We start from the raw sequence: 23,527 nt of genomic DNA on the forward strand, positions 1-23,527 counted from the left end.
CTAAACCTCTGACTACCAGAAGCAGGGAGTGGAAGACAGAGGTGGCTCATTCCATAGTTGCCTTGTTCTGTACATTCCTCACAAAGCACTGTATGGGCCACTGTTGGAGACAGAATACTGGGCAAGATGGACCACGGTCTGATCCAATATGGCAGCTCTTATGATCTTATGTTCCAAGAGCCAACCCACCAATTTGTACCAGTTCCTTAACTTGTTTCATTATCTCTATTTTGGCTACTACATTTTAAACCAGTTGCCTGGGAAGGTACCTGTATTAGGACATAGAACAAATGCATCTTGCCTTTGAGAAGCTTTATATTCGCTAATGCCAAAAGCCACAACTAATTTTGCAGAATATTGTGGGATAAATAAGTGAGCAAAGTGGACAGAATTGTGTGAAGGACATAATATAATTTGGTTAACATAACTGCCCATATATTGGTTATAATACAATATTAATATGGTAAGCCCTAGGCCTAACATATGTATTGGCTAACAGTTTTAACGTTATAATTTTGACTTATGTTATATTGTATTATAATTTATAATATACAGTAGACCCTCAGAGTTATGAACACCAGAGTTACAAACTGACCAGTTAACCACACACCTCATTTGGAACCAGAAGTACACAATTGGGCAGCAGCAGACACACAGAGAAAGCAAATACAGTATAGTACTGTGTTAAACAAATTACTAAAAAACTAAAGGGAAAGCAGTAACTCTGTAATGTAAAAGTCAAAACTGACATATATTCTGAACCATAATATAATGTAACATAAAAATTAAAACAAAACAACATTTTTGCCCTATCAACACAATACATTTTGATAAGGTTGTAACAAAATATTTTGGCGTAGTCTGTAACATTTCCTTGTGCGGATGAGATTTAGCTCCCACGGTTACTCTCACAGAAACAAATCACCAACCTCTGCAAAGCTACTGCCCCCAATTTATGGGTCTAGTCAAGCTATGTTCAGCCTAGGACCTAGAGGATGAAGGGGAAGGGCCAGTGGCACAAAGGTGGTTATATGGCACTTTTGCACTCTCTGATTTCTGGGTTTGTCATGGTCCAGTTCAGCCCCCTACCATATCTTAGAGTAACTTCAGGGCTCCTTTAACTTCTGTTGGCTGGACACAGTCCCCTATGGAGCATTATGCTGGCAGGGGTTGCGGGAACACAGCACTCTTTGTTACACATCTAGCCTCTGCATATAGAGGCCACTTTCTTTTTAGTTCATATATGAATAATAAATGTACAATATAAAATGTGCCTCTTATGTAGCATTGGTATTGGTGACAGGCATTTTTTTGTGCAAGATCGGTGAGTCCTGGCTGGATGGGAGCCTAAGCTGTTGCCACATGTGTGGGAATGGAAAGGGGGACATGACCCACTTATTTCTTGATGCTTCTGTAGAGGCACATGGGGATGGTGGGGGTTAGAGAAGAGCTCTCCCAGCCATGAACAGGCAGGACAGCTGCCAGCTGTACAGTTATGGTAAGGGAAACAGCCTTTCTTCTCCCCAATGTCTCCAGCTCCTTCTGCTTGCACCTCCTAGCACACCTACAAGTTGCTGCTTTTGGTGTTTTATTCTGTTCAGGCTCCTGAATGAGAGGAGAGCAGTGAAGCCAGGTAGGAAAGGCGGGTCAGGTTGTGCAGGAGACCCCCTTACAGATGACCATAGCATACTTTAAGTTGACATAACATGTAGTCAGAAAGCAAGATGTTCCATTTTCTTTACTTGGCTCATAACAAATAAATCAGGCATAACTTTCAGCCGTACTAGCTGGCTGTATTGTGTGTGTGTGTCATTCATATTTGTTAAAAATCCCTATCATCCTTTTCAGTGTTCTGTGATCTCATGAGGACTGGAGTGCATCGGGCCAGCTTATTGATGGCTAAGTACTAATTTCCTCCTGGAATATTTAGTATTTCCATAGCTAATACTGGTTTCTAAAATGTATATGTATACAAACGTGTCGTATCAAGAGCTGGGTGAACGAAAGCAGTGTTGGGCAAATGGCTTGAAAATTTTGCACTATTTCTCGACAAGTATTATGCAAGCAGCTCTGGTCAGATCTCATCTCTGGAGGTGTCTGTGATAGTTTACTCTGGGGTTATCAGATTGACTGATATAATGGGAGTAAAGGACACTCAGCACTTTGCAGAGTTGGGCTTTGAGTAAACATTCAACATATTTTAGACCATTCCAGTCCAATAAGTTTATTATTAAAGAAATAACGGGGTGGGGGGCGGTAGAGGAGAAAGCAAAGTGGCAATTTCCTTTGCGTTAGTGTTGGCAGCACATTCCATCAACTAAGAGCTGCTTTTAGTTTGTTTAGTAGTTTTCAGTAGCTCATTTTGGGTGTACAATAATTCCATATCAAAAACCCTCTTAAGACCAGTGAAATCAACAGTTGCTTCTGGCTTTGATTTTGTACTCCAAGATAGTCTTTCCCCCTCGCTAATTGTTGTGGCAGTGATTCAACAGGCCTTAGCTCCAAAAAGATCATTCATTCTGTAGCACTGATGTCAACAGATAATGTTCTATTTCCCAGGGCGGGCTTTCCATAAGTTATTTAACTTCATGCAGCTGTGTTTATTTAAGTGGGCTGTTTCTTTCAGTACACTAGGAGAAGTAGCTTCAGGTATTTTGAGAAGCTGGCAAACTGCTCTATCTTTTGCCTTTCCCTACATGGAGTGGACTGATCCACTGAGTTTCCTCCTCAGATACATTTAACAATTTAAAGGCCCAGTTTTCAAACATGCGTGCCCTGAGTTCATGGCCTACGTCAGTATTTAGCTTCAAGTGCTGATTTAGAAGCCAAAGGCCTTCAGTTCAGCAAGGCACTTCAGCACATGTATAAAGTTAAACATGGAACTAGTCCCATGGATTATGTACCTACTCATATCCATGCTGAATTGTGTCCTTAACCCACTGTTGCTCAGGCTCATTTAGATTTGCTGATTCATGTATTTTCCCAAATGTTCTTACAAAGGTTAGTACACATGGTACATTTTTAGAATGGAAAAACATTGTAGATTTGAACTTTTGGAAAATAATATTTTTGCATAATAGCTCAGTTATAGCAGATTTTTATGGTTACATACACTCTCTCCTTGGGAGTTTTATTCCTCAGACTTTTGGAAAGGATTCTTGCTGACTTTGACAGTGGTAAAAATTATAAAGTTGCATATTAAGAAAACAGAGGGGTGATGTCCTTTTCTACTATTTCTGCATGGCTGGCTGAACTGGCAAATAGACTGAAAAGAGACAGTTGCCTTGAATAGCAGTAATAAATCAAGTTGCTATATAAGGCTATGGTGGCACACACGGAAAATATGTAGAAGTTAGAAATACTTTCTGTTGGTAGAGACTTTAGTTTATGGGTTGTTAGATTAAAGACTGTAAATAACCTCAACAAATAATTCTTCTTTCATTTAAATGTCTCAAGTCCTGGAAGAGTTTTAGATTTTCAGTCGTCAGCTTTTCCATTTTTTCTAGGATTGCATGCATCTATTACTGTTATCAAAGTAGGGTCCAGCAGTCCCAATGGAGACAAGAGCCATATTGTGCCAGATCTGAAGGTTGATTTTATAGGGCAACTGTTCTCATTTACTTTACACAACCAATCTCAAGGGTCCCTCACCGAGTGCTATACAGTAAAGGTGCCCTCACATAGACCTGCATGGTATATAACAAAATCCTCCACCTCAATTTTACCCAGCTGAATAAGGGCGTCTCATGGTACCAATCCCTACACTCACATTTTCAATAAGACGGCAGAAAGGAGAGAAGAGGGGTATTGATTTCCCCCACTCTGCACTGGACCCAAGAGCAGGATTGGTGAACCAAGGGGAGCAATCTACTCCATCTTAATGCATGGAGCAGACTGTGCAGGTCCTTTGCATCACATGCAGCCTAGGGAAAATTTTGCTTCAGTCTAGCCTTGCACAGCTTAGTGCAGAAGAGCAAATTGGTAGAACGACTCAGCAGAAACAACATGCAGTCAAGCAAGTTTTTGCTCTGAACAGATGTTTGCAATGTGAAAAGGTGAACAAAAACATAACAGAAAATGAAATAAAATGCCCCCAAGCTGGGGGTCCAACCATTTCCCAAGCACCCAGTGTATTGCCCTTCCCAGGGGCACTTCTGCAAGGGGAAGAGCTGAACTGATGTTAAGTCCTCCTTTACTGGGGACCCTGCACCCTGTCACACATAGTTCACTCTTGAGCACCTTTGGTGATCCTCCTTCGGTGAGTTATTTTTCCAAGGAATTACTTCAATGTCAAAAATCTATGCTAGTGCCTTGTTTACATTATCTGGAAGATCTCCCTGCTGGAGCTAGCAATGAATCCTGTGGGTGTCAAAGCATTCTGCAAGCTGATCCCTACACCAGATACATGAAACAGTATAAAAAAATCTCTGGATAAGACTCCAGAATTTGTTAATTTCTCACAGTTAAACCAATTGTATCCGATTTTATTTTGTGACATACACACATGCCCTTTCTCCCCCCACACATTATGAATTATAATTCTAGATGCTCTTTCTTTTCCTTCATTTTCTTGATTTTTTCAGGCAGAGTCTTTGTCCAGAACTCCACTCTGTTCCCTTTCAGTTTCTTTGCTTCCTTCTGCTGTAAATTCAACTCCAGGTATTTTTCATTCATGTCATACACTGGCCATTCCACCAAACCTTCGCCATTAGGATTTCTGCACACAATAGAATGAAGAGGTGATACAGTGGTGATATAGACCGGGAATGGGATAATCCATAACTTCTAGGCCTTCAATTTTAATCCAGCCCAGACTAACAAAGCCACTTTCTTCTGACAGCTGTTCATTAGCAATGAAATAAGTTAGTGGGCTCAGGTTAGCTTCTAATACAAACACTTCCATAGCAGAGAAGTCATCACAATAATAGGCACTGTGAGGAGGTAGTGTGGTATGGAGGATAGGGTGTAGGACTGGGACTCAGGAGACTTGGGGTACGTCGACACTACTGCAGCATAGCTGCAGTAGCAAAGACATTTCCTACATTGACGGAAGGGGTTTTTCCATTGATGTAGATAATCCACCTCTCTGAGAGGCAGTAGTAATGTCAAGGGAAGAATTCTACTATCGAGCTAGAGCTGTCTACTGTGGGGATTAGGTTGACATAACTATGTCACATAGGGCACAAAATTTTCCCACAGCCCTGGAGCTAGCTAGGTAGACCTAGTGTGAGATGTAGATTAGGCCTTGGGTTCTGTTCCTAGCTCTCAAGATGGTCCCAGGTCACAATTCCGACACATTTTAGTGAGGCTCTGGGTAGCAGCTTGCACTGTCACTACCCATGCTGTACCTGTTCTGTGATTAAGCAGAGGACTGAAGTCTCTAGGGCTATCCATGAAGCTACTTTGGAAACATTACGGGGTCTGCATAACTGGGCTGTTTAATTGGCTGTACATTCAAATAGCAAAATTCTCTATTCGAAAAGAAGCCATGAATCTTACCCATTTCGAGCAAAGTTAGCCCAATATTTCATTATTGTCCTGCAGAGGTGTTTCTCTTCCTCTGTAGCATCTCTGAAAGCTGGGAATATCAAAGGAGGCTTTGTTTGAAAACAGGTAGTAGGTGTAGATTCAGAACCACCTTGCACCAACTACAGTTAACCTTTTGAATCTCGGTATTTTATAGGCTGCCAGTCAAACTACTGCTCTGTGTGTGTGTGTGTGTGTGTGTGTTAGTTAGAGAAAGGGAATGTATATGTCTATAGCCTCCAAAAAAGGGTTAAATTACCATATATTGCTGGATAAAAAGGAAGCCTGGATGTAAATCCATGTTGTCAGGTAAGGACTGGGAAAAAGTGTCACAAACAAAAACTACCCATTACTCTCCTATGCCAAATGAATCAAACAGAATAATTTGTGATGGGAGGAGCAAGAAGGAAATATATGTTTTTAATTTTACAAGTAGAATTTTGCAAGGCTGATTTAAATATGGCCAAAGTCTGCCTTCTCATACACCCACTTGTGCAACTCTGCTGATTTTAGCAGGTACCTGTCAGCCCTCAATACCAAAGGGAACAACATATGGCTAACTAAGGGGTTCTCACAATTCTGGGGGGGGCCTCAGAATGCGGCCACCATCTCTTGCTGGTGGCTGGTCTGACAATTTTTCCTAAAATACTTAATTAACTTTAGGAAAAATAAATAAATATGCACATATCCATGTCCAAATCATTGTAATTTGTTTATGCAGAATCTTTTCCCCCAGACTCAATTAAAATAATGTACAGTTGTCTCTGTTCTTTTCCCCCAGACTCAATTAAAATAATGTACAGTTGTCTCTGACCTAAACAGAATAGAATCACAAATAAGGTGATTTGTACGTTCTTGTCTTTTGCTTTTTTTTTTGGTTGCTTCCCCCTCCCCCCAAGACATGCTAGTAACTAAGTCTGCAGTGAAAAGTGATATTAATAAACATACAAATATATCACTTTTCACAGCGGACTTACTCAGCCCCAGCAAGCCTTGGATGGGGAGGTGGATATGGAAGCAGCGGGGGCCAGGGACACTGAAGGTGGAGGTGTGTGACCTTGGGGCCAGAGCCTGCCACCATATGGTCGGGGAACGGATCCTGAAGCCCCGTGGCTGGAGCCTGCCACCCACCACCCAAGGGCTGAAGCCTGACCCCACCAGCCCTGGGAAGGTGGGGAACTCACTGACTGCCTGCTCCTCCAGCTTGTGTCTCTCCAGAGGTGGGCAGGGCCCAACCACTGCTGGCGGCTCTGTGGGAGGGGGCCGCTGCTTTGCCCACGCCCCCTGCAATCACCGCCCAGGAGGCTGTGGCCGCAAGAAAAGTCCCTCATGGCCGCATGTGGCCATGGTGGCTGCATCTGAGAAATACTGGGCTAACCTGCGGTTATACTGGAACAATAAACATACACTATGTTACAAAATTCCGTACCAAACAGTGATGTCTCATCAGTAAGAAATGCCCCTCCAAAGACAAAACTAACTTCATCTCCATGATCCGCTTTTACAAAATCTGGTTTGAAACTTGCTGAACTTGGACGATGTTGGAATTCGTAAAAGTAGAGTGGAGAGCCAGACTCTAAGAGAAAACACAATTAAAATAAATAGAAAAACCACTACAAATCCACAAAGGCACCGAGCCTATTCAGTGCTGCACGGGGAATGGAAGTTATAGATTTAAAAAAATAAAAGGACAACATATTACATTTTACAGTGAGAAGCTAAAACAATTCTAGGCATGTAACTGGAGACTGGAATCAATAGTTTCAGACATGAGTTTCAGATGAGACATGATCTCCAAACATAAAAAGGAAGGATATCAGATTCAAAGCAGTTAATGGATCAAGCCCCAGACACATTAAAGACTTAATTTTGATCTCTGAACCACTAAGAGTTCTTCTTGTTTGGGACAATGCAGAGGACAAAGCACATGAGCATTGAGAGCAAAGCATTTTCAATCCCCCAATCTTGCTATGGAACCAACGTCCAGAAGAAATCAGCTGAATCTAGAATCTCATCATCTTTAGGAGACACTGTAGAACCTCTTGAAAAAGCTGTTCCACCATAGCAACACCACCAACAAAATCCCATTGACACAACCGCCCATCACCCCGAAAAAGAAGCTGAAACAAAACCAACCAACCAAAACAAAACACAACACATACTCCAAGAAGAGTTTTTTCCCCACAAAAGGAGAAGGACTAATGATGCCATGAAGTCCACTAGGGACTTTGCTATTGCTGTCCATTTTACATGGAAGACAGACAAAGACTATGCTGACAGGTGGCAGTGTAAAATCCTAAAATAGCTAAATCGGTAACGAGAGGGACCTGCTGGCTTTTCGGCTGCATCCAGTACCAAAGGGGGAACAGTTTGGGCACAGTGATTGAAAAAGATTAGGGAGATATTACAGAAGAAATAATTAAAGCCTGCTTAACACAAGGAATACTTGAGTTCTGTCTTCGAGAGTTAAAGTGCTTATACAAGTGAAAGGTGGAAATATACTCACCGTAAGTATGTATATGCCTTGTCCCCAGCCCACTATTCAATCACCAAGATTAGGAAGAGTGCTGTGGCATTACGCCCCATATTCTTCATAGTAATATTATTATATGATTATGCTATAACTAGGATATATTTTATGCAAGACAGATCAAGTAAGATATTGAAAATGTTATGATTCACTGAATACGATTATCCTACTTGTATGCATGTATTATTTTGGTATCTGAAGTTAGGAATATTGTCTATGCATCTATTACAAATGTGTTTACACCTGGGGAATGCCCACTAGACAGAATGCAATCAGTCTAGATGACTGGCTGGGAAGGGACATTAGCTTCTTCTAAGACCTGTTGTTCTCCCTAATCTCCCACCGGGGAGCCTTCCTGAGGACACTACAAACAGCCTCCGAGTTATGGCTGCTGTGACCTTACAGGGACATGTGATCAAGTCACCTGGTTCTGGACTCCATCTTGGAATACCAGTGTTTTTCCCCTGAAAAGCGTAGGAACTAAGCCTAGAGACAAAAGAGTTCCCACATAGGCAAAAGCTATTTAAGGCAGGAGAGTAGCATCACTGTGGTTTTTCACTGCCTCCCCACAGAAAGAGACTCCTGAAAACACCTGAGGAAGAAGGACTGAATTGGGGGAAAGGGCTGAACCCTGGCTAGGAGGATTTCTAGCCTGTGAAAGGAATACCTGGGGTTTTAAGCTGCAAGCAAGTGCAGTTTGCCCTTTAAGAATCTCTGCAACTGGCTTAAATCATTATTTAGGGTGAGAATTTGCTACTCATATCCAATCTCTTAGTATATTAAGCTTAGATTGCATTTTGTTTATTTGCTAGGTAATTTGCTTTGATCTGTTTGCTATCCCGTATAATCACATAAAATCTATCTTTTGTAGTTAATAAACTTGTTTTTGTTTTGTCTAAAACAAGTGTGTGGAAATCATAACTTCAGGCAGAAAGCTGTTGCATATGTCTCTCCACATTGAGGGAGAGGGCGAATTTTATGAGCTTACGCTGTATAGTTCTCTGTGCAGCACAAGATGGTATAAATCCAGAGGGGTGTAGGTGCCTGGGAAGCTGGTAAGTGTCCTAGCTGTATAGCCTTCCCATGCAGGGGCTGGTCAGAAGGCCTGTCTGCATGTTATTACAGCTGGGTGTGTCCTTACCTGTGTGCTGGTGAAAGTGAGAGACCGGGACATGTCTGCAGCTTGTCACAGCATTACAGGGTGAGTGGGACCCCAAGCTGATGACTCAGGGGGAGGGAGGGTGTCAGTGGTACTCCAGTTCCAGGCAGCACCCTGGGGGGAACCCGTCACAAAGCGCATTAAAAAGTGACCCAATAATCTTTAATAATGAATACAACTGAGAATGCTTGGCCTAACTAGAAAGAGCGGTGACCAAATTGAAATCAGATCATGGACCTATTAAGTGTGCCATCTGAAGTCAAGTGACCATTGAGTCTTGGTAGGTTTGAACTTGTGACCTTTTATTTAACAAATATTAACTAGAAACTCACCTCTGTGATAATTAGATGTTTTTATAGCTGGAACTAAAAACATTGCATCTCCCAACAAATCCAGAAACCGGTCCCGCAGAGCGACAGGGTCGTCTGTGTCTCCCAGATACTCGTCTGTTATCAGAGACACAAATTCAGCTGGCACAGGCTGGAAGGAAGGATAAGGAGAAGAAATTAACCAAAAACCATTAAAAAGAAGTGTCAGTCTCTAGAATTCCAAGTCAGCAATTAGCTTGTAAATATCTTTTTTTAAAATCAGAACCAGACAGCCCAGCAATAAATGTAGCTTTTGAGAACAACCTCTATTTGTGCCCAGCTTTGTGTTAAGTACATGCAGATAAGTAGGTGCCCACGTGTGAAAAATGCACATAGGCCCTTCAGCATCTGTGGGATTTTTAAAAAATGTATGTATAAAAAACCCAAAAAACTCCCCCAAGTCCTAAATGTTCAACACATCTGAAAAGAAAGACATGAGAAAATCTGCAGGTCTCTTACCAAGAACGGGTGCAGCATTTGTAATGTTGAGAGGATGGTTTCTTTATGCATCCCTTCCTTCAAGCCAGGCATGTCCAATGACTACACAGGAACATATTAAAAATAATCATTTATGTTTATATAGCCCAAGAGCCTTAACAACTACACAGAGATTTACATATAAACCCACAAATGAAAGGTTCTGTATAACATAGGAACTGCCATTCTGGATCAGACCCAAGGTCCATCTACTACACTATTAGGTCTCAAACAGTGGTCAAGACCATGTGATTCAGAGGAAGGTGTAAGAACCACACAGTAGGCAGATGTGGGTAATCTGTCTCCCGCCCCACACCCGAATCATGTCTCATCCTGATCTCTAATAGTTAGAGACTGGTTTAAGACCTTAAATGTGAGATTTCACATCCCTTCCAAAATGACAACAACAATTCTGGATACTCTTATCATATGTGTGTCCAATCCCTTTTTGAGTCTTGCTAGGTTCTAGTTAAAGTTAGAAAAGTAGATACAAAATATAGAATAAGTAAAGCTTTTGCCAAGTTTTTAGGGGAAGGTAGATCTAGATATAAATCCCTAAAGTTCTCACTATACGGTAAATCAAACTCAAGCTATGGGAGTTCTCCTAGTACAGGAGGCTCTCAGTTTGGAGAAACCCGCAGCTGGTGATGTGGAGGGAGTGAGGTTGTAAACTCCTGAAGTTGAACTGCAAAGCACAAAGTAGTAGTGACGCAGAGAAACCAACTTTTTTTGATGTATGGATGCCTCAAAAGCTTTATTTATTAATTAACAAAGACAGTGGTTTCCCCTGTGTGATTTAACATTTGAATATCAGCCTAAATTTTCAAGATAGATAGGTGATTTGGGGTGCCTTAATTTATTTTTGGATGTCCAGTCTGAGGCCCCTTAAATGTGCCTGATTGCCAGAGAGTGGCACTCAGCGCTTTCTAACAAACCATCTGGGCATCCAAAATCACTAGTCAATTTTGAAAATTCTGGCCATAAAATTTCCCTCTCTTTGCTGGAGGAATATGGCAAAATTCTTAGAGGACTTCTGTGGTGACATCAGATACACACTGGAGCTCAGATTATAAGTGTGTGTGTGTGTGGGTGTGTGTTGGGGGGAGCCTGGTGAGGAATGTTGATCATTACTTTAATTTCCAGTCTTTTCTAATTCTTAGACTTAACTTTCTGCTACTCTACCCTCCATCCCAGATGTGGTCTATGTATGTAATAACTCTGGGATCCTTCAGAAAGAAAGGCCCTCTGTGAACGTAAAGCAATTTTTTGGAAAGAGTGAAAACTATAAAAATGCGCAGGAGCAGCTTGGGGCCGGGGCGAGAGGGCCTTTCCTAAACAAGAATGGGTGACCAAACTTTGTTTTTAATAGGAGAGGAGGCTGGTATAAAAAGGTTTGGGAAATGTGCCACTAATATGCAGTTAATGCAAAGACTACTGGAGAAGAGCCATTAGAAATTACTTACGAAAGGAAGCAACCAGCCAAATTCATGATTATTTATTCCTATTATATATGGGACAGCACTGAAGTCTTTGCCAGCCATTAGCTCTTCAGGGTTCTTCTGAATAAACACACCATCTATAACTGCTGGGATAATTCCGACTTGCTGGAGGAGAAAAAAAGAACGCGTTTTTAGAGCCCTGTGCAGATACAAAATTTATATCCGATCTGCGACCTGCAAAAATGGTCCATGGATATCTGTGGATATGAGCGAATATCTGTGGATTTGTAGGGCTCTACACATTTTGAATTGTTATGCGGACTTACTGGTTTTCCCATAGACAGTATTGCAAAGTTTCAACTGAGACCAGACTAAAAAAAAAAAAAATCAGACAAATATTAGTAACAGTGTGATGGGGTGGACTAGGTCCTGAGGCCCCCTGCTGGAGGCCTTGTGGCCCTGCCACATCTCTCCCCAGAAAAGGGCAGTGGAGAGGATCCTCCGAGCTGCCTAGAGTGGCTGTGTGGGAGGCAGCCAAGCAGGGCCCAGCAGGCTAGTATAAGAAGAGCTGCAGGGCCAGACTAAGCAGTTTCTTGCTTGAGCTGGAGAAGAGTGGATGGTACTCTGAAGTGGCTGCTGGGACTCCACCAGGACAAGGCCCAGAGGAAAGGGTGAAGAATGTGCTGGAGCCATGGGGAAGTAGCCCAGGGAATTAGAGCAGCAATGCAGATTATTTAAAGGGACATTGTGGTTGGCTGCTATCTGTTGGGTCCCAGGGCTGGGACCTGGAGTAGAGGGCGGACCCAGGTTCCCCGCCAGCCACTAGGAAAGTGGCCTGGACTTTGAGGCACCCCAGAAGGGGAACTGAACTGTAGTGGACCAGCTGAAGAGCTGGGGCCAGAAAGGCCCAGAGAGGGCCAAGTCACTACCTCTGGGGAGGAGCCCTGGGGCACTGCTCTATTCTGGAGCAGGGAAAACTTGAGGGAGCCATTACAGAGAGCACTGGGAGAGGCCCCTGCTGGACTTTTTGCTTTTATCTCACAGATAGACTGGGTATGACTTGGCCAGAGGGCTGAGTCACTGAAGACCCACCACAAACAGAGAGAGTGCAGGCACACACACTTGGCCAGGGGGTGCTTGTGAAAGGTAAGTGTGACCCTATTACAAACAGTTATGCAAAAAAAATTATGATGCTGGTCCCAGTTCAGCCCAGACACACCTCTATGGATGTCAGTGCCATTATAACTGAATGCACTGTGGCTGCATTTGATATCTCAGTCAGCCTCACCCACCTGTTGTTGTTGAATGTTCAAAATCATTTCTTCTTCTGGTTTCTTCCTTAGGCAATGAACCATTGCAGCTGAACTGGAGGTGTCACAGCCAGTTATGTTAGCGACTATCTGCAATTATTTACAAATAAAAATTAGATCTTTTAAAATCTTTTAGGTTCTAGGGAGATTATGTTAAATAGTAAAAACAAGAAAGTGTTACAAGGAATAGAAAGTAGAATTTGTGAAGCTAACCTAGCACACACACTTACAAGTCCATCTTTAATGAGCACCAATTTTTCCATAACATGCACCTGAAGTCATAGGATGGGATTGTCAAAACTGCTCATTGTTAGCCTAATTGATTTAGTCCTATGCCAGATGCTTTTGAAAAATCTCACCCATAGCATAGAATACTAGCTGAATATGCTTACAAATCAGCTTGGTAGGTCTGGAATCTAAACAAGAGACCAAATGATAAGTGTAAAAAACATGTTGTTTTAAAGGGACATTTATAAACCTCACAAGAAATGAACGAAGCCAAGCCCAGCACTCTAGTTTCACATAACTGATCATCTTGTCTGATCATTGGCATGAGTTTAGAATAAAGTATCCTGCATCTCTTTCTGAACTGCTTGGCTGCTTTTGGTTTATGTAATAATATTTTAAAAAAATATTTTAGATTGTGCCAATAAAACAGCAATCAATCTCTAGAGTCCTCATATTCTACTGAAGCAGACTTACATTCCCCAGCATGAGCCCTCCATGAGTACCTGTATAGGGGTATGAAGAAAAAGGAAGCTACATACAAAGTTTTAAGTCAAAAACTGAATCTGACGGGGAAGGGAAGAAGGAAACTCGCAAAGGAGGCAGTTGACAGTTTCCACATAGGAAAAACAATATGTAACATTTGAAGGATGGAATCTGATCTCTGTGTAATAGGTTGCAATGCACATGCCCCATGATGAAGTTTCAAAGAATCTAGCTGAACAAAGGAAAAATGTTAACTCCTCTGGAATGAGACACAGAGCTTAGAGGGCAGATGATGTGTTGTTATAACTGTGCTGCTCCGTTAACATAGTCAGTAAGAATGGGTATATCAGAACCTTAGCAGTCACTTCAGGATGTGAACTGAACACGGCAGAAAAAAGTGCAACTCCACTCTCAGAGATGGCTTTATGGAACAAGCCCTTGGCCAAAGGAGAGAGAACCTGGAAGAGATTGGAAAAAAGTAGGGTTCAAACATTATAGTCAGTTTACAGTAGAGATGGACCCAGGCTTCCAATTTCAGATGGACATGCAACCTTTCCCAGAGTTTGGGGTGGTTGTTCCTATTTGGGGGGCTGGTTCAGTTGTCAGACTTGCTGCAGTGTAGGACGGATACTCATTGTTATTCCCAACGTAAAGTAAAACTAGGAGTTTGTAAGGGGGAGGTGTTTCAAAGCCTCATCTGTATCCATTATAGCATTTGAGGGGAAGGGTGGCCTTGTGACTAAAGGGAAGACAGGAGTTCTATTTCTGGCTCTGCCACTGGCCTGCTGTGCCCTTAACCTCTCTATGACTCAGTTACCCCATCTGTAAAATAGGGATAATACTTCCCAACTTCTCAGCAGCATTATGAGACTTGATCAGTCAGTGTTTGTAACACACACTGAAACCCATGGATGGAAGGCAGCACAGAAATGCAAATTATTGCATTAATCACTATAAAACCTACAAGGCCAGAAACGCTAATGCCTCCTGCAGACTCTCCAAATATAGTGACAGATCCTGGATCTCCTCCAAAATGTTTGATATTTTCTTGAATCCACTGGAGCGCTGCCACTTGATCCAAAAAGCCCCAGTTTCCATGAGCATGTTCATCACCAGTACTGAAAGCAAGAGGATTCTAAGTAAGTCCCAACAGACTTTATTTTACTGTTATTAAGTTTATGGTTCTATCTCCAGAAAACAAAAATAATCACTTATGTACATTGTTTAGAATAACCTTATTGAAGATACGTATTTCTACAAGCCTACCTCTACAAATACCTACAGAGAATGGGCCTAATTCAACCCTGGGGTAACTTCCCCTTCGGTGAGTGAAGTAACTTCTGGTATGAATTTGGCCCAAGTTAACTAAGATACATAAACTTTTTCCTATTTGTGGTTTGACTTTTGGTTATAGGCTTCTGTGTATTTCTGGGTGATGAAAACAAAAAGAGACAAAATAGTAAATCCCCCCCAAAATGCAGAACTGGAAAGGGTTTATGGCAACTCTATACTTAAAACGCTGCACAGCTGCAGCTGCGCCCCTGTAGCACTGAAGTGAGGATGCGCCTACCCTGACTTGAGAGAGCTCTCCCATCATTGGTGTAGTTAATCCACTTCCCCGAAAGGTAGTAGCTCTCCCATCACCCTAGCGCTGTCTACCCAGAGGGATTAAGATTACTGTGCTGCTCAGGGGTGTGGATTTTTCACATCTCTGAGCAGCCTAGTTATACTGACATAGGTCTGTAGTACAGACGGACCTTAGTGCTGTTATTCAAGGGACTCTCTAAAGGTTAGGAACTAAAGGCCATGCATTAAATGTACATTATAGACATTGACTATCAGCATCACTCACTGTCAATGCACAATTTGTCTCCCGAAAGTTAACACTATTTCAGCGGATATAATGACATTTGCTGTGGGTTTAAAACCTTCCTCAAATTGACGAGAATGGTACCAAACCTACCTTGTACAATAAGCCAATCAAGTGAGGAACATCACTATATAATGGGATCCCATGACCATAAATAGAGGTACTTGAAAGAATGAACCTATAAACATGCTCCTGTATCTCACGTGAGCTGTGTGTTTTAGGACTTCATGGAGGCGTCATTTGAAGAAGCAAGCGTGTAAAATAGTTCTTTTGGACAAATATTTAGAGGAATGCAGCAGAACAGTGCTCCTACTGTTGATATTTAATATTTTATATCATTAAAATGTTTCACCCATTATATCCTTATATACAAACTGTTTGTGTTTTAATGGGGATGTGATGATACCAAGACTCACCTAAAGAATCCAGTGATACCTAATCGATACTGTATAGTTACCACCACCAAATTCTCAGAGGCAGATAATCCAGATCCATCAAACATTGAAGCTCCACCCATCGACAGACCTCCTCCATGGATCCACACCATAACCTGAAAAGAACAAATCTGGTTACAGCTCTCTCTAGCTATGACATCTCTGAGCTCATATGTAAAAACCCAAATCAGAACATTGCAGATTGAAGTTCTAATGCAGATGCACTAACTGAAGACTGGACGTAAGCTAGTGCTCATGTTACACAGACTGTCCTGGAGACTAAAATCCATCCAACAGGGAAAACAAGGGCAGAGGCAGAGCCGCTTTTCTTCAGGTGTAGTCAGTTACATAAAGCTTAGATAAACATGGGCTACGTTGACCCCTGTTCCGAGATTTAGACTGCTAAAATGCAGACATGAATTACATGAAAGGGACGCATGGTCCAATAGAGCTAGAGATGCTGGCTCTCATACAGATTCCCTTTGTGGCCATAGGCAAGTCATTTAACCTCTTCTGCCTTATCTGTAAAATGGGAATAATGACAAATAGCAAGCTAATCCCCACATTACTCCTAGGAGTTAATTACTGCTTGTAAAGCACTATGTAAGTAATATGGTAGGATTCAGAAAGGCTTTTGAAAGACATTAAGAAGGAACCTGTAATAGTTTAGATACAACTCTCAATTATGTCTTTCCAACAAAAACACACTTCCCTCCCCAACTCTTAAACAATGAAGGGTGTGTAAAAAGCTTGGAGGAGTAGATCTAGGAAAAGGACCTCTTTCTCCTCATCTGGAGAGCTGCCAGAAAAATTACTTCCAAAACACCTTTCTTAAAAACTACTCTTTAGCTTGAATATTGGCTTAAGTGAGTACTTCCAGCTCTACAAAATTAAGGGGATGCAGACGTTGTCTTGGCTGCTGTCCAGTACTTTTGGAGGAGATCTCTGAGCACTTGTAATAATTGCCATGGTTTGAAAACACTACATTTGTACAGTAGCTTTGCTTACAGGTAACTTGGCTTTCTCATTGGAATGGGCAGGGGTATAAATATTCAGGTACAAACAGTCTTCAGAAATTGAGAAGTTAAGTTGTTTAGTTGGAAACATTTCTTCAAATTTTTCCAGTATCGCCTGGTCTTGTAAGCACCTTAAAGAACAGAAAGGAGAAGAAGGTTCTTCACTGTTATGATGACAAAAATATCCATTATCAGTTTCACTGGAGGATGTTACATTTCATCATACATTTTTTAAAAAATAATTTAAAAAATTCAAATCATGATTCTTTTTATTTAAATTCAGATTTTTTTAAAGTTTACATGCTGCTAGTTCTTTCTTCCCATCTTATAGTCTGAAATTGCGAATGTGGATGTTTTGTACTTGTTTCATCAGTTAGTTTGCCAATTAGCAGAATTTCAGTTTTTACATGGAGATTTTTTTCTAGTAAAAAGTTTCATGCTGGGGCCCTGATTCAGCGAACACACATGTGCTTAACTTCACTGTTGTAGGTATACCCACTGAAACCAACTCACCTAGTTATGGGAATATAGTTAGTGTTTGCAAGGTCAGGGCATTAAAATGCTCATCTCTGTTGAAAAAGTCAAACACAGGGCCTCATTAACATCCTTACTGTGATAACTCCACAAACTCAACCCCGAAACTGATAGCAAATAGCACATGCTATATTTTCCAACCAACACTACTTTCCAATATACTGACCTTCCACAAGTCAAGAAGGTTGAAATGCTTCAACAAGGCTATACTCCTCCATTACAGTTTGCACGCAGAAGTCAAAGGGACATTTGCTCACTTATGCCTAAAACTGACTTCTATTTTTATGGATTTTGTGCGTGTATAAAAAAGTTCACAATAACTTGGTTCATGCATTGAAAGTTACTGCAACTTTTCATTGTTAACACAGAGGGAATTTTGTTTTGTCACTAATAGATTTAAAAAAAAATACATAACAGTTTTAGCTGCTAATGTTGCAAACACTGTTGCACATGCTTAACTTTAAAAACATGACTAGTCCCAATAAAGTCAGTGGGACTATTCATGTGAGTCAAGTTAAATATTTACAGAATCAGGATGTTAATTTTTCAAATATCTGGGGTTTTTTGCTTATAGCAGTTTTGTAAAATTCAAATAAGGTACCCTACCAGTAGCACCATTGTTTTTAAAACAGCATTTAGAATTTAGTTCATTATAAATTTAAATCTAAAATTGCAATAGCACAAGTTTTCAAATCAGTTTGACAAAGCCTCAACCTGTTTTAAGTCAATGATTTAAAGAAAATCAAGTGATTTAATATACCTTGATTTAAATTTCACCACCCTGTTTCATCAGCAGCTCAATTTTCCCGTATAAAAATGGATTAAAAATTTGATATCAATTAGGTCATTTTAGCAACTTAAAAAGAAAAGGAGTACTTGTGGCACCTTAGAGACTAACCAAGCAACTTAGGCATTTGTAATGAATGCTTCCTTCACCATATTTCTTATATACAGCAGTAAAGAAGAAAAGAAAAAAGTGCCAAACCAGTTTCTCTGCTCTTCCTGTAAGCAGTAATAGTAATTCCATACTGTATTTCACAAGACCCCACCAACAATGCGGTTTAAAATTAACTGTTTGAGGTGTTAACATCTAGCACTGGTAATAGTTTAAACTTGTGTAGCACCTTCTATTCAAGAATCTCAAGCAAATACTCATCAATTTCAGCTGAGTTTCCCAGTTAGAATTTGGGTGTGGAGGACTTCTATGAAACAGTCTATATGTTCTCCAGTCACATTCCATAGGATTATCACATCTGTAACTCTGTGTCCCGTTAAGACCAGCGTGCCTTAGACAGGTAGGAACCCCAACACTGTTGTTTGAGGGGTTTAGTGCAAGAGCTGTGCAAATGGCCCTTGCTAATAAAACAGTATTAAGCCTGCACCAGTCTGTGTGACTAGATTTACCATCAGGGCAGTTTTTCGTTATTGTAAAAGCATACTCATTGGGCTGAAGTTCTCCTCAAGGATAAATGCCTTTCCCCAGTGAATAAATTCAATTTATTTAGGCCAAAAATGTTACATTAAAAAAAAGTAAAAGATGTATAATTTGGAGCACAAGGGTTCTTACACTGGTGGAAAAGAAGTTGCATCTCTCACACTAATCCATGGTTCAGCTGGTTGTGGTGGGGAAAATCTCAGGGCTCCCACAGGTGGTTTTGCAAAAGGAATTCCAAGAAACACATTTGTAAGTCTGTCAGTTCCCTTGACAGTAACCCGTTTCCCTTTCAGTGGCCCATATTTGGTAGCCACTTCTGGTTGTTCGGTTTGTTGTCCTGTATAACATAAGATAAATAAATAACCGGACAAGTTAATGGCCTGATTCAGAGTTCTGCTGACTTAATGGGCTTTGGATCAGGCCCCATTAGCACCAAACACTAGTGCCCATAGAATTTGCTTTTTTCCCCCTTCTCTTCAAAGCTTTCCATTGTTTTCAGTGGCCACAGTAAATGTAGCTATTACAAACACTGATTTCTTCCATTGCAGCATACATTCCCCCAGTTTCAGATATTTTCCCGTCATTAGCTTTTTCAGCAGCTAGGAAAAAAGAGCCTCGAAAGCCACCATTTTGCAGTCAGACCCAGAGATGGGCCACAGTGAAAACTGCAGATCCAAACAACCATCAAACAACCACCAAACTTTTGAATGTTTGAAATCTGAAATTTTGTGACTTAAGTCTTGAGTCCATCCCTATCTACAGTACATGACTTAAAAGCAGGGTCTAAAGTTAACTAGAGTACAATTGTTATCCTATCAATCATTATACTCGGTCCTGCTGCTGAGCAGGCTAGCACACATCACAAAGTTCAATGTCTTGTGTAATCTGGTAAATTTCCCCTTTGTCTTTGAAAGCTCTAATATTTAGAACGAACATTTAAAGAAGTGCAGCAAAAATATTTCATGGCTCTGGTCAGTACTAGCCACACTCTTCCCAGACTATCAGCAAAAGAAAGGCTCCTTATTTTCCTTGAAAAGAACCTGCTCTGAAATATAGGAATGGTAGGATTTTTTTTTTTTTTTTTTTTTGGCATTCCCTCCATTCTACTGCCTTCAGCTCTCCTAAGTAGTGAGGTGCTGTAAAAGCACAGCAAAAACAACCATGGAGTATGGATACAAAGATGACTAGATTTAATAAGAAAAAAATAGTAATCTAAAGCTGTGTTCAGAACACAGCCAGCCTAAGCATTGGAGATCAGAAATGAGCCTACAAACACAAGAAGATAAGCTCAGATCTGATGTCAGCAAGTGAAACTCTATTGTAATTTAGTGGATAAACTTTTTAACTGGAGTTACAGCAGGTAGGAATTTGACCCAAGAACTCTGCTGTAGAAACAACAATTAGATAAAAGTTGAAGTAATTTCAACTGCTGATCCAGCAGAGTTAACCATAAAATGAGCAGCCTTCATGTGCACTCTGGATAGATTTTGATAGTCAACTTAACATTTCTACTTTCAGACAATGCAGATTTCCTTTCAATTATTTTATGTACTAATATTAAAATTAGCCTTAAGAAAGACTGTGATGACAAATGACAGGGAAATGTACAGATTAAGTCACACATTGTCTTTGTAAAAGTGAAATAGATCAATTCCTGAGAATAATCCTTTGTCTCCAGTACAAACTAGGTCCTGTAAACTGTCTGCCAACTTCATTTGGGGGAAAATTAAAATGAAATAGGATTTTGATTAAAAAAACTACACAGAACCAGACAGAAACTGATTGTGGAATCCCTGAATCCCACTCAGTGTTTGCCTTTAAAGTAAGACATTTTATTCCTTACCCTCAACTAGAATTGCAAGCACCCATGCTGCACAAATCAGGGACCAAAGCAAGGAACTCCTACCAGGAAAAGACATTTTCTTCTGTGCACTTGAACACAGTGTTGTCTTCCTTGTTTTAACTGCTGAAAAAGCAAACCCAAAAGTCACACTACAAGGGCCCAACTATGAGCTCACAATTACATTCTCTTTCAAACACATGGTAGAAATATGTTGAAATCTGTTTTTAAAACTCAGTTTTGACCTAAGCCCTGACTGAAAATGAGCCAGTAGTTTTTGGGGGAAGTCAATATGGTACCTGTCACAGAAAATCACCTGGGAGCAGGGCCATCCCTAGCTATTCTGGGGCCCTATGCAGCCCCTCCACAGGGGGTGTGTGGCCCCAAGCCTCTGTGGGGGGGTGGGGGTGGGGCTGGCTTCGGGGGGCAGGTGGGAACTGTCCCCCAGCACTCACTGGCGGCGCGGCTGGGGCCAAGTTGCTACACTTCCCGCCGCTGGTGAGTGCAGACCCGACCCTGTGGCAGTCCTCAGGGGAGTGGGGGCGGGGCAGGGGCTTTGGGGAAGCGGTGGGGGTGGGGCTAGGGCAGAGCAGGGGTGGAAAGAGACGGGGCTGGGGCAGAGCAGCATGCAGCTGAACAGGGCACCAGGAAATGTGATGCCCCAAATTTCCTGGTGCCGTACGCAGCGTACTTTGCATATGGGTAGGGACGGCCCTGCCTGGGAGTAATGATCACACTCCCTGCCTCTCCCCCATTTTGAGCCACACTTATGTCACAATCATTCTGAGTTCCTCTTTGCTTTCTGAAATGCAGGGTAGGAGGGCAGACGAAGCAGTTGTACAAACTATTTGAAATCAATTCAGCAAGGAAAAGCTGATAGGACTCACTACAAAATTAGGTTGGTGCACTGAGAGTATTTCAATAAACCTGCACTTCTTCCTGCAGAGGGGATATTGTTCAATATAATAGTCACAATACAGAACTGTGAGAGGAGTGCACATGTGACTGCTCACACCTCACAGACCCAGACTCAAGAGTGGGGGAGAAGTCAGGCAACCTGAACCCCCTCAGGTCCAAATGCCTGTTGTGTACCCTCACTTCCCTCCCAGTTGGCAGCACTTGAGGGAGCTCTCTAAGGCAATTGCATCAGGCAGAGGGTCAACTCCTCCTCTTCCCTTCCCCTTGCAAGGGATGAGGATCTGTCTGGAAAGAGGGTCAGTCTCTCAGACAGCCCCAGGACATTCAGTTTGAAGGGTTTGGTCTCCCAGAGTCTATTGCCCCTTTGCAAGGTTTACCTTATACCCCTCTTCCTGCCATGTATTGCCTCACTATAAGTCGGGGGGCTTTGGGAGCGGTGGGTTTTGTGGCTGTCTCCTCACACCGGTATGGAAGAGGCTAACGAGCTCTTCTGGGCCTGTTCCACGCTAAGGAGACCTACCTGCTAGGTTTGTTCAGCCTGGCGGAGAAGGAACTTAAAAGGGGGAATTTACTACAGGAAGGGGCGCTGAAGAGGAAGAAGGTGCTCCATCCAGAGACTGCTGGCCATCAGGCCATTAATTTAGACTTGGCTGAGGGCAATAGCTGAAAAACATTGTCACCCGTCTGAAGAGTCCATAGTCATACCTCCCCCCCACTGTAATTTTGTTCCTGGGTGTGTTGGGCCTTCCTCAAATTCTCCCGGGTGAACACCCCTATATTTCTGAGTTGCTCACTTAACTGTATGATATATTGAATTGCACTTAAGGCCCCCCACATCTTTTTCTTTCCATCCTTCTCGTTGCAGATCTAAGATGCCCTGCAGTTGGCAACCATAGAGCAATTAGAATGGGGAGAATCCTGTAGAGGCTTGTAGGACCTCCTTTATGGCAAACGGGAGTGGTAGTGTAACCCGGAAAATGGATTTTGGGGCACCCCTAGAATAACCTGCCTATCACCCCTTTAACCTGTCCTTCCCAAGATATGGGTTTCCAGGGCAGTTAAGGAAACACTAGAAGACATAGCTATAACCTTCCGATAAAATGATTGACACAGGCAGTATTTTCTCCTAAATAAAGTATCTTTTATGAATGTAACTAATAATCCCTACCACAGTATAATCTACAAATAAAAATCAGACACAAATTCCTTATTGCACGTTAAAGAGCAATTAAATGGCAATAACATAATTTTATGATACTGAGTGGATGCGCTCTGTAACGGCCAGTCCATTACAGATCGCTGACAGCAGTTCTTAAATGTACTCTAAATTTTACATATGTAACTTATGATTCACAACAGAATTTTATGCATCTTTATTAACACCCATACACACACATTAATACTATACCATACTTACATTTATACTGTAATTAAAACTAACGGGTTTATGCTATCCGCTGACTTTAGCTGCTACCACCGCTGTTGCTGCTTTGCCAGATTGTTCCGTTCTGTTCTGCTCCGTCAGGTCAGTTCTCTGCTTGATCTCGCCGTTTGTTCTGCTCCGGCAGCCGCTCTCCTAACTCCTCACTTCTTCTCTCTCAGCTGTTCTAACCATCGACCTTTTATACAGTGCTCTCAGCTATCAGATCTTTACTGCACATGCTTATCACTACTTGTATGCCACAGAATTATGCCGCACCTGTTTGGCTTTGTGGTAATTCTATGGAGGGTGTTTTTTGTTTTTTTTTAGCTGAACTTTCAACTTTCTGGTCTACTGTCAGCAATGAAGTATCATATGAGCTGCAGCTTCTAATGCCCCTGACTTTTGCCTATTCAAAATGGAAGCTAGGGACACAAAATGGAGTCCAGGGAATCTCTCCAGTATCAGAGCTGGTCCCACTGCCTGGGTTTGTCACTTCAGCATCCCTTTCAGGGTCTTATTAAACCACCTTACTAGACC

The 23,527-nt window shown here is 41.7% G+C and overlaps 1 protein-coding gene across 1 annotated transcript; it reads right to left on the minus strand.

Annotated features, from left to right (window-relative positions):
* Positions 1-4,456: 4,456 nt before the first annotated feature.
* LOC141996607 (fatty acyl-CoA hydrolase precursor, medium chain-like) lies at positions 4,457-23,527 on the minus strand. Its single transcript, XM_074968780.1, has 14 exons — positions 22,985-23,527; positions 20,653-20,775; positions 18,942-19,146; positions 16,833-16,971; positions 15,807-15,940; positions 14,485-14,638; positions 13,874-13,978; positions 12,792-12,899; positions 11,524-11,664; positions 10,043-10,123; positions 9,548-9,695; positions 6,956-7,102; positions 5,500-5,578; positions 4,457-4,717 (listed from the first exon to the last, which is right to left on the minus strand). The coding sequence occupies exons 2-14, from the start codon at positions 20,726-20,728 to the stop codon at positions 4,534-4,536; spliced, it is 1,701 nt and encodes a 566-aa protein (XP_074824881.1). The 5' UTR covers positions 20,729-20,775; positions 22,985-23,527; the 3' UTR covers positions 4,457-4,533.

The sequence above is a fragment of the Natator depressus genome, chromosome 12, assembly GCF_965152275.1.
Source record: "Natator depressus isolate rNatDep1 chromosome 12, rNatDep2.hap1, whole genome shotgun sequence".
Taxonomy (NCBI): domain Eukaryota; kingdom Metazoa; phylum Chordata; order Testudines; family Cheloniidae; genus Natator; species Natator depressus.